The following is a 13,710-nucleotide window of genomic DNA, read 5'->3' as shown; positions in this document are numbered from 1 at the left end:
AGAATATTGCATAAGTGTTCAATTTCGTTCAGATCTGGTGACCAAGAAGGCCATGACTTATGGATAAGCATCAGTGTCATGCTCATCAAATCATTGCGCGACCACACGTGCTCTGTGGATGGGGGCATTGGGGGGGGGAGTGTCCTCTTGCAGCTATGCTAGCCATAATTGCAGGCAACCAGGCCTGTGCAGCATTTTTATACATGACCCGAAGCATGCTGGTATGGGAATTGCTTAATTAACACATGGGCCACACCGATTTGGAAGCTGTTGCTTGGTGTCCCTCATTTTCCCAGTGATCCTTTTTAGGTCATCTCTTCGAGCATGACCTAATAATATGGGTGTGGATGTCCTTCGATCCGTCCGTCCGTCCGTTGTGAAAATGACGATTTTCAAATTCTATCTCCTCCGCCATTTCTCAAGCGATCTTGAATTTGATTGTGGCAGATAAATCTATGGGACAATATCTAAATTTGGTCAGGCCGGATTTTCGATATTCGCATTCGTTTTCGCGTCACGTGACTTCAAAGTTTGCAAAAACTGCCCTATCTTCAGGAGGCTATATATTTTCTCGCAGAGATGACCGTCACTCCCGCACGGGGGGAGGAAGGGGTAATTTTTATTTATTTTATTTATTTATTTTGTTTCGTCCATTACCTGTACATGGCTAAATCCTTTATTGCAAAGCTCAAATTATCCGCAGCGTGATGGGTGCAAAAAATTGAGGAGGCTTAACCACGGGTAAAATTGTATGATGCTCCTGCCTGGCACTGTTGTATCATGCATAACGCACTCCATTCCTCTCTGTGCGTTGTCACCCGCCCCCCCCAGCCATCCCCCCCCCCCCGGTATCTGCAGGATGCACGTGGTCCACCAGCAACCCCCTTCAAGATAGAATCCCAGATTCCAGACTCGCTGCTCACCTCCACCAATTTGTTCCTCTTTTTTTTTTTTTCTCTTTCTTTTTCTTCCAAACTTCCACATTGTCTTCAATCTCTTTCTTCCCTCCATATCAAGACAGCTGTTGCTGGACAAATATTTGTCCTACCTACCAACATCTTCCTACCAACATCGCAAATCATCCCCCATCCATGATAATTTCTACATCCGTTACACAACCCCCAAAATATATCTTGCTTCTGTATCCATCTTGTCCATCCTTTGGGTTCACCCCTACCCCCTCATCATTAACCGCATCCCTTGTTTGTCGTTCTCCATCTATTTTCTCCCTCCGCCCAACTTTTGACGTTTTCCCTTCTCTTTCTGCTGTTCCTTTTGTTATGTTGCATCCTGATCTGTTCATTGTTTTAGGGTATTCCACAAGCCTTGACTGTGTATACATAAAATAAAATATCACTCCCACCAGCTGCAATAGAGGCTGAAAATTGATGATTGAATGCCAAAACACATGATTGCTCACTCATGATTATATGCGAGACTGCCATCTCACCTTAATGGAGCACAAGCCACCTGTTGTGATGTCTTATCCTGTGACGCCATCTTGTATTAACATCTTCGTCCTCTGACTTGATTTATAAAAGGTGCATTTCTGCTTGTGTAGTAAAGAAACTTCTGATTTCTGTGTACCTGCACACATGCCTTCCTTCATATATCACATTCATTCTTCTACTTCTCCACTGTTGTAAATGTTTGAGGCTATCACTGAAAGTCTAAAAATATTTGACTGAAAGCTCTATTATTATCATGTTTTCTGGCTGTGCTTTGTTCGAAGTTTACTGAAATGTATTTATAACCTTAAATTTTTTTTTATTTGATTCTACTCTTTGTTCTCCCTTCCCTCTCCACCACCCCCTCCCCCACCCTCCAATCTTTCCTGAACTTTTTCCACACCTTTTTTGACATCTCCATACTCATTCTACACCAAAGACTATGAACTTCGTGCAGGAGATTTGCCAAGTCCTCGTGGTCGGTGCTGGAGGACTGGGATGTGAGCTTCTTAAAGATTTGGTAAGTTTTAATTCCTATTTCTGAGACGGTTTCTTTTATGAATGGAGCATTCCTGGCTGCAGCAGTGAATGTCATTGCACATTTATTTTAGAACTTGAATTGCTGCGTCGTCGTTCAATACGGGACTTTAAAAATGTCTCGAGCACTCGTCGATGCCTTTTGCGCATGCACTGTGCGTTCCCTTTCATTGACTCACTTCTGCTGATCGGGGCACTTTGAATCTGCCGCTGCTAGGACGACATCAAATCGTCTTCTTAGCAATTCGCAGTGTTAAAACGAAACGGTCAAACTGAGCCCAACTCCAAAAAGGTTAACCATAACTGTTGTGTTGCTGGATGTAAATCGGACTCACAAAAATATGGGAAATATCCTTTGATAAGAGGTGTCGCGTTCCATCTATTTCATGTTGATACCAGCGAGCGGCGACAGTGGAAAGAAATAGACCATGTCAAAATAAGCAGATGTGTTCCCAAAATGAACTGAATTCATTTTTATATTCCAGATGAATGGAAAGTGCTGTATTGTGTGTAAGAGTACAACAAAAATTGGTACATTATAAAACTCACCTAGAATATAGTCCTGATGCTGATGCGTTTTGCATTGGGCTTCAAAAAAGTAAATCCATTGGGACAGTCGTGTTTAGGTCTAAGCACAACTTGTACAACACTACCTTGTTTTGATGACCACATACTTGGGTATTATGAACCTGATCTATGTATTCAGCTTGTCTGTTCATATACTGTACTTTAGTCCAAATACACTGTTTTGGGATATTCTTATCAGTGCTGATATGTACATATGTCATGCTTTTGGCAGTGTATGTCATATTAGGAATAGCAGTATTTATAAAGTACTTCTGTTATTTCCATCGAAAGGTATTTTATGGGACAAAGTGTAGAAGAAGAGTAATATTGGTTTCAGAAAACGTAAGCATGTACAAATTTTAAAAAGCATAAGGAACAGCAATCTTGTTGCTTCACTGGTTGCTGCAGTGACTGAGACTCGTCTCAAAATAACAGCAAAGGTCGCCGTTGAACCGCTGAAACCACAGTGTGTATGGCAATGGCGTTTCAAAAGCGTACACCACGCGTTAACAGTTTTGCACTTGGCATGCTTTGTGTAGGTAAGAGCATTACAGAGAACATTTTTGAGGAACACCTTGAGAAACTCCACGGGTTTTCTTTTAGATTTTTTTTTTTTGTATACCTTGGTCGAGGCTCGTATGAGAGCTAACACACAACTCACAGCAAGGAGGCATGAGACAAGAGGGGCGGGAGTGGAAGGGACAAAACAGTGGGGAACAGACACATTAGGTGAACTGTGGAAGGGAGAGGGATGGGGATGGGACGGGGAACATGGCGAAGAGAAGATGGACATTTCAGGGACTTTCAGGAAGGAAAGCAGGAGAAATGAAGGAAGTGGGCTTGGGTGGATTATCGGGGGTAGAAAAGATCGAGGATTTGGATGGGGGAAGATAAGAGGTGGTGGTGAACAGCTGTTTTGAAAGCCTGGAGGGAAGAATGGGAAAGAATAGAGTGAGGAAGTTTATTCCAAAGGTGGGAAAAAAGAGGAATGAAAGAGTGAAGATGAGCAGTGATTCGTGATTTTGGTACTTTTACCAGAAGGGGGTTGTTGGCGGACCTTGAGCGCCCTGTGGAAATGTGGTGGGGACAAATCGCAGAGAGAGCAGGGGGGGCAAGGCTGGAGAGGAGTCGGTAGAAGACAGAAAGACCACCGACCAACCTGCGGTGATTGAGTGAGAGGCCCAAAGACTCAGCTTCATTGCGGGAGATGCCGATGATCTTAAATGCCCTGGTTTCGACAGCATGAAGCCGAGAAAGGTGGGAGGCAGGGGCACCAGCCCAGAGGGGAGAGCAGTACTCCATCAAAAGTACTCAGATAAAACCTGAGATGCGCTTTATACCACCATTTCCAGCAAAAACAAATTGCAAGTTTTGTGATCACCTGGACAGTCACGGAGTACCTTGCGATGGCACTTTTTGTACCTCCTTTTCCCTCCTTTACCACCACCAGATATGGCGGCAGAATCTTGATGGTCGATGTATGATCTTCAAGGAATTGATGTAATTACCAAGTGTGGATATTTGTTGGTAGAGTTTCTATAATTTATCGTGAATGGGGTATAAAGATCAGGATTTTCATAAGCGTGCAGTGTCATACTTGATTTACAGTTAGTAGCTGGCAAAAATATTCACCCCCTCCAAAGTTTTTACATTTTGATGCCACCTGAGATTATTTCATGATGCTCTCAAATCAAACTTAACATGTAGTCTTCACAAACTACTCCATAGTGCAAAAACTAAAAAGTGCAGGTATAATGTGACGAAGTTAGATTAACACAGAAAATCAGATGATTCTCAGTTACAAAAGTATTCAAACACTTTGCCGAATTTACCCAAAATCACTTCAGGAGCAAATTATTTGTAATGAAATGTTACAAAATTAGTACAGTAGGTTTCACCTGCATGTAATCGGTAGTTTAACTTAAATTAAGCTCCCACACTTATCTGAGTTTTAAGGTGCAACTCATTTGGTCAACCAACAAGGCAAACATGAAGACCAAATGAGCTTTCCAAAGAAGTCAGACATAAAGTGGTGGAGAAGCACTGTACAGGAGAGGGTGAAAGAAGATTTCAAAGTCGTTCATTATCCCTTTGAGTACAGGGAAATCCATCATTAAGAAGTGAAACATGTATCTTAGCACCCAGACTCTATCCAGATCAGGTTGCCATCCAAACTCAGCAGCTGGGCAAACAGAAACTGGTTCGCAATGCCACTAAATCCAACAATGACATTCAAAGATCTGCAAGGCTCTATGTCTGAGATGGGGTTCAGTGTTCATCAATTAACAATATTCCGTTCCCTTCACAAAGGTGGCCTCTATGGACATGTGGCAAAAGGAAGCCATTACTGAAAGACTCATCTAAAAGCTCATATGGAGTTTGTGAAAAGCATCTCAATGATGCTACATGCATGTGGAGAAAGGTTTTGTGATCAGATGACACAATATTGAACTTTTTGGTCTAAATTCAAAGCTTTATGTCTGGAGCAACCCTAACACTGCACATCACCAAGTCAACACCATCCTTACTGTCAAGCATGGTGGAGGCAGTATCATGTTACAGGGCTGTTTTTTAATCAGCAGGGATGAGTAAGCTTGTCAGGATAGAAGGGACAATGGACGTTGCAAAGTAAATGATGATGATGATGATGATGATGATGCCACTGTATTTTTATTGTTTGAAGTGCCTATTTTTTTTGTACGTTTGTTTATTTTAATAACACCCCTTGTCCCTCTCTCCTCTTTAAGTTTGCAAAGATATACCTGGCACAAGGAGAAGCAAAAATGACACAGACAAAGACATCATTTGTGTGGATCATTTTGTTTGCAGCATGTAGCTTCTGTGTTGCATCATTGCGGGGGGTGTGGCTGTACTGCTGATGCAGTACCCCTGTAGGTTGGAGCAGGAATTTGGAATTTGGACAGCGTTCCGGTGATAGCTCACCCTCTCTTCCTGAAAGGACACCATGGGATCTTTTAAAGTCCACCAACTAATGCTGGCAGATGGGACGCCTAGTTTTATGTCTATCCGAAGGACAGCACATACATTGATGTCTCAACCTGCCTGTGAGATACCAGGATGGTAGTTTGTAGCTGAGTCGAAATTCAAACCTAAGTTATACAGCTTAGAAACGAGTGCACATACCTCTAAGCTATTCCACCAACCCTTGTAGGAGATGCAGTGCTTGCATCTGTTATATCTTCATACAGAGTTGAAAAGTGCTTTGTCATTGAGTCATTTGGCCACCATTTTCCTCCCAATATACTCTAGGACAAGATATGACGAAAGGGTTGGGGTGAGCCACTCACCAAAATCTAAAGATTAAAAATTCGTCCACAGATCAAAATGTTGTACTTCCAGTCAAGTTAATATATCGGTGCATGCGATATCACTGAAAATCCTGTGCACCCTTGTGTGATTTCCACATAACAGACCAGATAGTTCTCCTTTTTAGGCTCATGGTGTTGCCATTGATTGCTCTTTTTAGATCCTCATGGAGGATCTCGAAGTCTTACTCACGTTGTTGTTCTTGTGGACTTTTTTGTTTCACAGCCTACAGTTTTCATCGAAACTTCCTGAAACTTGGCGTATATATGTAAAAATACCCTGCGCAGACAGTAACGATCTCCGATTTTGAAAATTCCTCCTAGAAAAAAAGTTGTGACGTCAAAATATCTCTGCTAATTGAAATCGCCTAAAAAATTATCTCAAACTTGGCAAGCTTTTTGAATTCTGTTTGCGGGAATCGAACAGGGCATTAGGGCAATTCCGCAGTTAGTAACGTTACATTTTAGGGACATTCTCATTATTTAGATAAGAGTCCTTTCTCTATCTGTCGATGTAAAGTCTCATTAATGCCACCAGAGATCAACCTAGTCTAGACGTAGAACAGAGCAAAGAATGAAATCATTTCATGAAACATTCTAGAAGAAAGAACTGCTTTTAATGCCGGTTAGTAACGTTACAAAAAAGGACGTTACTAACCGGCATTAAAAGCAGTTCTTTCTTCTAGAATGTTTCATGAAATGATTTCATTCTTTGCTCTGTTCTACGTCTAGACTAGGTTGATCTCTGGTGACATTAATGAGACTTTACATCCACAGATAGAGAAAGGACTTATCTAAATAATGAGAATGTCCCTAAAATGTAACGTTACTAACTGCGGAATTGCCCATTAGCAGAGATGAATTACCGCATATATGATACATCACTATGACGTCATATCAATTTTTATGTCGTCATTCCTATTTTTTGACATTTTTTGTTTTTTGTTTCATTTGTTTCACAGCCGACAGTTTTCATCGAAACTTCCTGAAACTTGGCATACATATGTAAAAATACCCTGCGCGGACAGTAACCATCTCCGATTTTGAAAATTCCTCCTAGAAAAAATGTTATCACGTCAAAATATCTCCGCTAATGGAAATCGCCTAAATAATTATCTCAAACTTGGCAAGCGTTTTGAATTCTGTTTGCGGGAATCGAACAGGGCATTAGCAGAGATTAATTACCGCACATATGATGCATCACTATGACGTCCTATCGATTTTTATGATGTCATTCCTATTTTTTGACATTTTTTGTTTCACAACCCAGAGTTTTCATCGGATCTTCATGAAACTGGTCATGTATATGCAGAAAGCCCACGCGCAGGCAGTAACCATCTCCGATTTTGGAAATTCTTCCTAGAAAAAAAAGTTAACGTCATAATGTCGCCACTAATGGAAATCGCCTATACCATTATCTCCGAAACTAGTTTGTTTCACAGCCTACAATTTTCATCGAAACTTCCTGAAACTTGGCATATATATATATATATATATATATATATATATATATATATATATATATATATGTATGTAAAAATACCCTGCGCAGACAGTAACCATCTCCGATTTTGAAAATTCCTCCAAGAAAAAAAGTTATGACGTCAAAATATCTCCGCTAATGGAAATCGCCTAAAAAATTATCTCCGAAACTAGGCAAGCTTTTTGAATTCTCTTTGCAGGAATCAAGCCGGGCATTAACACAGATAATTTATCGCAAACCTGATTCATCACAATGACATCATTAAGAGGACGAGGATCTTGGCTCATTCGAGCTCGTTAGTCTACATGAATGAGCTCATTTTATTTTCCAGTGGATCAACTTGACTTCATTTGAATGTTATATTGTTACGGGGCCGGGTATCAGTGGCGAGCACGACCGCTAGAGGGAGCAGTAAAGTCGGCTCCACCGAACACACCGGAATTGAGGTCGTGCCTTTTGGATAAGTCCGAAAGGCACGGGTCCCTTACTGGACCATGAATCGCCAATAATTTGACCGTGTGGGGTAGGGTCAATTGCCAAACTTCAATATACCTAATTACCCACGCGGACAAAGCTACCGGGGAATTCACACCCTCGACGGACCTCGAGCAGAGCGAGCCGTTACCGAGCCCGAACCGTGTGTAACCCGAGCGGAGGTTACCAAGGCCTGTTGGACCAAATTAACAATTTACGGCCTCGCTATTTCTCAATACACACCGTGCCAAGCCAATGAAAGAAACACAGAAACGAGCTGGAACATTTAACAAAAGGGATATTTATTTATAATGGGGCAGGGGAACACGCAAGAAGGCAGAGTTAACTGAATACTGAAGGAATAGCAATTTATGAACAAGCACTTATGCAGTTTTACTTAATAGACTGGCGCCACAAACACACACACACGTACACCCAAAAAGAAACGGACCCGTCAGGTCTTTATTGGAGGCCTCCAGCTCGAGGAAAGGCGAGTTGGAGCTCAGAGCCTATTCTTGGACCTCTCCGCCTCGTGCGGTCCTCGACGAACCGGTGATGCAGGGCTCAAACCCGCCACACAATGCCGCTCCAAGCCCAGGCAGGCAATCCTCGCGGGACAGGCTCGCAGGCACACAAGCTACAAGAGAAGACTCTCTGTTGGCGGGACTCCAGGAAGGCGACGACTGGCTTCAGAAGACCACTAGACGTCCGAAGACCAGAAGACAATCGCTCTTCCGAAGACCAGAAGACAACTCTTAACAACTCTCTCAACTCTCGTTTGGCCCACGTGCTCTTCTCTTATCCCCCGCTCGCACTCCCTCATTGGGCCGAGGGAACGCTCTCTGCCCATATTTGGAGCCAAGCCAGAACGAAACGCTTGTGCCCATATTTGGCGCGAAACCCGAGCACAACGCTTGTGCCCATATTTGGGGCGAAGCCCAAGCGCAACGCTTGTGCCCATATTTGGGGCGAAGCCAGCAGACCAACGTCAAGAGAAACCCCGCCAAGCACACTGGACTCCGCCCATGTACGTGCTGACACGCACGGGTGCAATGGTGCCGGTGGATGATGGTGGAAGGAAGTGAAGGCAGGTGTCGTCGTTGTTGGTAATTTAAATCCTAACTATCAGAATAACTCACAGCGCACGTACAATTAATCACCCATTAAACATAGGACGGGACTCTAACTCGAAACACATACTTACTGATATAACTGATCTATAGGACCTGGCTGTTGTGTGCAGTAAGCTTCCAAATTCGCAACAATATTAACACTGAAGAACACTCATCGGAACACAAGCCTGCAGTTGATCAGTACTTTGCCTTTGAATTTAGCAAATTGTACGGAATCTCAACCCGAGCATGCATGCACACAGAGAAAGAAAATAAAATTTTTATTTATTTAGTCTGTGCAGTGAAGTGAAATTGAAAATAATTTCAAACATGAAACTTGTGTTTTAAGGGACATCATAAAGGACACAAACAGACACAAAGAACTAATGTAAAGTGATAAATAACGTGGTGTAAAAGACGGTGCATCAATGGCGGTAAACTCTCGGAATTTTTTTTTTCTCTCTCCAGCCTTTAAAACATTTTATTTCAATATAATTATGTACTTGAACAATATAGAACACAAATTGTCTTCTTGGCACTTTCAAAAACCTTCCCTTTAGCAGTACTTGGACAAAATATTTACACTCTCATTCCCTCATGGCAGATTGACTGAGATTCAGCATTCACTGTGAGAGGGCAGAGTACCGAGTTAGAAGCTTTATCTATATATTACTAAAACTCTCATCATATATGTATGTATGTATGTTGCCAAAACGGTACACGACAGTGCAAAAAATTTCGGGCCACCTTGCTCACCATTCTCCTGCGGTGTGCAGTATCAAGTTCCGTTCAAATCGGGCAACGAAAACAATTTTTAAAAAATCAATTCCCGATTCAGTGAAGTACTCTTCTGGAGAATTTGATCAATCCAAACAACCTCAGCGGTATAGTTCGCTGGATCTATCTTTTTTTTTTTTTTCTTGAAATGATTTTTTTCATCAACCGCTGTCACAACGGGAACCCAACGGGTTCACGGGTGATCTGGTAAGCAATAAACCTTTGAGATTTATTGTGTGATCAATTGGAAGCCACATCAGATGTGTGAGGAACAGAGTGATGCATTCCTGTTTATAAGCTTGCAAAATTAATCTAGTGTGTTTTTGTTATTTTTCTGTAGCTGGGTAATTTCAATGGCATGTAAGAACATGGTTACAAAAATCAATTTGTGACTTTAGCATTAGATGGATCAAAATCTTGTTTGTTTTAGTGTCATTGCAGTAAGGACGATGCAAAGACAATTTTGCTATAATGTCTCTACAGCCATGAACGTTGGCAAGAACAAAAACCAAATATTTGATGTTGGCAGTAATTGACAATGGAGGTCACTTGTGCACATCCCAATGGTTTTATTGCTGCCCCTGTGAAACCGATTATGGCCATTGTCAAACTTAATTTTTTCAGCCAACAAAAGTTGAAATATATGCTATTATGTGAGGCTGTATTCAATTCCCAATGAACTCCTGTTTCTGTGCCCCCTCGCCCACCCCACCCCCATTTACAATCCCTACCCCACTTTCCTCCCTTTCCCATTTATCCTCTCTCCTTGCTTTCATTCCCTTTAGTTTTCTTTAAATTATATCCCCTACCCCCCTCTCTCTCATATGATATTTCTATCTTTTAGTTTCTTCTTTCCCCAAAATTAGGAAAATTACTAAACATTGTACTGTGCATGTAATGTGATTTCAGTGACTATTCTGAATGTTGAAATGATTCAACTTTGTCCGTGTTTGTTGTCCAGGCTCTCACTGGATTCAGGCAGATTCATGTCATAGACATGGACACAATCGACGTGTCCAACCTCAACAGGCAATTCTTGTTTCGGTCAGTTGCTTCCCTCCCACCTCCCCCCCCACCCCCCAGCATGTTCCTGACCCAAAGTTAAATGTGTTTGCTTTACCGTTGGTATTATTTACCAGGTCTGCTCCTTAATAATGAACTTGTTTGTGAATTAAAAATCTTCAGTGAAGGTGTGGACCTTTTTTGTTCCAGCACCTGGTCATTCGATTAATGCTGTAGCCATATGTGCACAAAATACTTGGGAGGGGGTAGGAGTAGGGATGTTCCACACGTGGCCAATAGAGCAATGATATCACACAAAGTTTGTGTTTGTAATTTTAAGAATTTGGGCATTATACAGTGCAGTGCCTATAGAAAGTCAACACCCCCTTTTTAAAAATTACAAGCTTTTGTTGCCTTATAGCCTGGAATTAAATTGCATTCAATCAGACTTTTTCCACCTTTATCGGGTGTGTGGCCATGACATTGTAACCCACAACTTCCAAGTGAAAAACAAATTCTACAAATTTCAGAAAATTAATTAGAAATACAAAGTTAGACTATCTTGGTTGGACAAGTGTCCACCCCCCTGAGTTAATACTTGGTGGAAGCACCTTTAAACAGCCATTATAGCTGTGAGTCTTGGAATAGGTCTGTACCAACTTTGCACACCTTGATTCGGCAATATTTGCCCATTCTTCTGCACAAAACTATTCAAGCTCAGTCAAGTTGCATGGGGAGCGTTGATGGACAGCAAATGATGCAAGCAGCAGTCATGTGCTGCATACAAAGGGTTAAGGGGATTTCTGTGTTATTTGGTTGTATTTTGGCACCAAGCCAACATGGCCATCACAGCTAGAAAGATTCACAGGAAAGGTTCACAATATAGTTTTCCATGTTAACATAAAAATGTATGATCTTGGGCAACGATGTCTTCAAAATCATTAATGAGAGCATAAACTCAAAACCTTTGACATTGGCAAACTTCTCTGGTTGACATTTTCAAATTCCTAACAAGTTCATTCAGTCATTCCTTTGAGTTGACATATTGAAAGATCCAGAGCGAACTTGATCACCAGGATGTCTTTATGGCCCACCAAACTGGTTATCCCCACAATTTCTATTTTTTTAAAACGGGGGGGGGGGCTATTGTAATTGTCTGTGTCCATCCATCCATTATGTTATCTCCTCATAAAAGGTTGTGCAGAAATTCACCAAACTTAGTAGTTTTGATCATTACATGGCAAGAAACTGAGAGCAGAAAATTTTTTGGCCCAGCAGTGGGGTCAGATCGAATACCATAGTTTTAATGAAATTTTTTATATGCAATCAACATTTGGGGGATGCATGAAATATGTAACGCGTTTTGAGATTGGGGATGAAGGGTCACAGGGGTCAAAGCAGAAGATTTTTTTTTTTTCAACTCAAAATTTGATATTGGGTCATTCCTGGTGGATCTTTTAGCCATTTTTCAAATTTGCTCTAGGTGGGAAGTGTGGGGATTTGCGACGGCATGCCATCGACTTCGCTCATGATTTTCTTTAAAATTTTGTTTCAAAAAGATAATTAAAACGTATTGCTTTCATGTGTATATTTTAAAATCAATTTTGGGGGAAAAGGTGGGGTGGTCTAACTGCTGCATGACCTGGCCATCTATGTTGTGCCATTTTCAGGAGAAAAAAAAAATCCAAGATTGAGTGAAACATTCCACAATATTTTTAACCGGTGAGGGTGCTTTTCGACAACAGATAAACAGACGAAGCCCAATACAATATCCTCCTGTTCCTTATTTTTTTTAAGCGTGGGGATAACTTTGTTTTGCCAGCAGGTATGTGCATGTAGGTTTGATGAGATGTTTTGTGACTTGGTGCAGTAAGTGATCTACAAAAGAAGGACATTTGGTGATTACAAAGAAGTCCATGGTGGGAGGAAGTGAGGAGTAGTGTTCTCCAAAAAAATGTCGACAAACACTTAAGGATGGTAATTGTTTAGATGGAATACGCATGTATTGCTGAACATTTATTTATTCACATCAGAAAAGTGTATTTCTTCATATATTTAATTCTAATCGGTTGGGATTTGTATTCAATTTGAACGAAAATTTATGTTAATTTTGAACCCAGACTGGATTCAATGCTGTTGCTGTTACAATTGAAATTGGTGTCGATTATAAGGGGTAACCATGTCAGTTCATGGGCAGTAGAAGTGGGAATCTTGATGAAGCATAATTACATTAATTTGGACATTTTATGGCGTCCAGTCTTATGTGTACGAGGTCCGTCTAAAAAGTAACGGGACTTACTTCACAGAAATTTTATTCCAAAAAAGTATATTGAAATCACAGCTTGTCCCCTTCAAAATAGTTTCCCTCCAGTCTCACACACTTGTCCATCATCTTCTTCCACGCTTCGATGCACCCCCGGAAGGCTTCTTCTGGAATCCTCTGGAGATCCGTCGTCACGGCCCATTTTATGGCCTCCACATCAGGAAGTTGGGTCCCCTTGATCACCCCCTTGAGCTTGGGGAATAGGAAAAAATCACAAGGGGTCAAGTCTGGCGAATACGGGGGTTGATCCAGAGTTGGCATGTTCCTCTCCGCCAGGAACTGTCGGATGCTTAGGGCACTGTGAGCGGGGGCGTTGTAATGGTGGAGCACTCAGGTGTTGTCCTACCATAGATCCCTCCTCTTGTCCCAGACTGATCTCATGAGGCGCCGGAGCATCTCGTTGTACACGTATTGATTAACTGTTTGACCCTGTGGTAGAAACTCAAAGTGGACAATGCCCTTGATGTCAAAAACGTTTTGAGCATCACCTTGACCTTCGATTTTGACATCCTTGCTTTCTTTGGTCTTGGTGATGCCAGACTTTTCCACTGACGACTCTGCCGTTTGGTCTCTGGATCGTATTCGAATATCTACGATTCAACACCAGTAATGACTCTCCTGAGCAGGTCTGGATCGTCCTCGAGGCGCTCGATAATGTCTT

The 13,710-nt window shown here is 41.7% G+C and overlaps 1 protein-coding gene across 3 annotated transcripts in view; it reads left to right on the top strand.

Moving 5' to 3' along the window:
- Window positions 1-13,710, top strand: part of UBA3 (ubiquitin like modifier activating enzyme 3) — a 91,318-nt gene that overhangs the window by 37,692 nt on the left and 39,916 nt on the right. For all 3 annotated transcript variants that reach the window (XM_085852409.1, XM_085852408.1, XM_085852410.1), the window contains 2 exons: window positions 1,888-1,968; window positions 10,686-10,768. In XM_085852409.1, coding sequence (XP_085708535.1) covers window positions 1,888-1,968; window positions 10,686-10,768 — 164 coding nt within the window. The remainder of the gene's footprint in view (window positions 1-1,887; window positions 1,969-10,685; window positions 10,769-13,710) is intronic.

The sequence above is a fragment of the Eptatretus burgeri genome, chromosome 13, assembly GCF_056783735.1.
Source record: "Eptatretus burgeri isolate ZD-2024b chromosome 13, Ebu_testis_v1, whole genome shotgun sequence".
Classification (NCBI taxonomy): Eukaryota; Metazoa; Chordata; class Myxini; order Myxiniformes; family Myxinidae; genus Eptatretus; species Eptatretus burgeri.
Note: the sequence above shows the minus strand (reverse complement) of the source record. Positions and strands in the feature narration are given on the sequence as shown.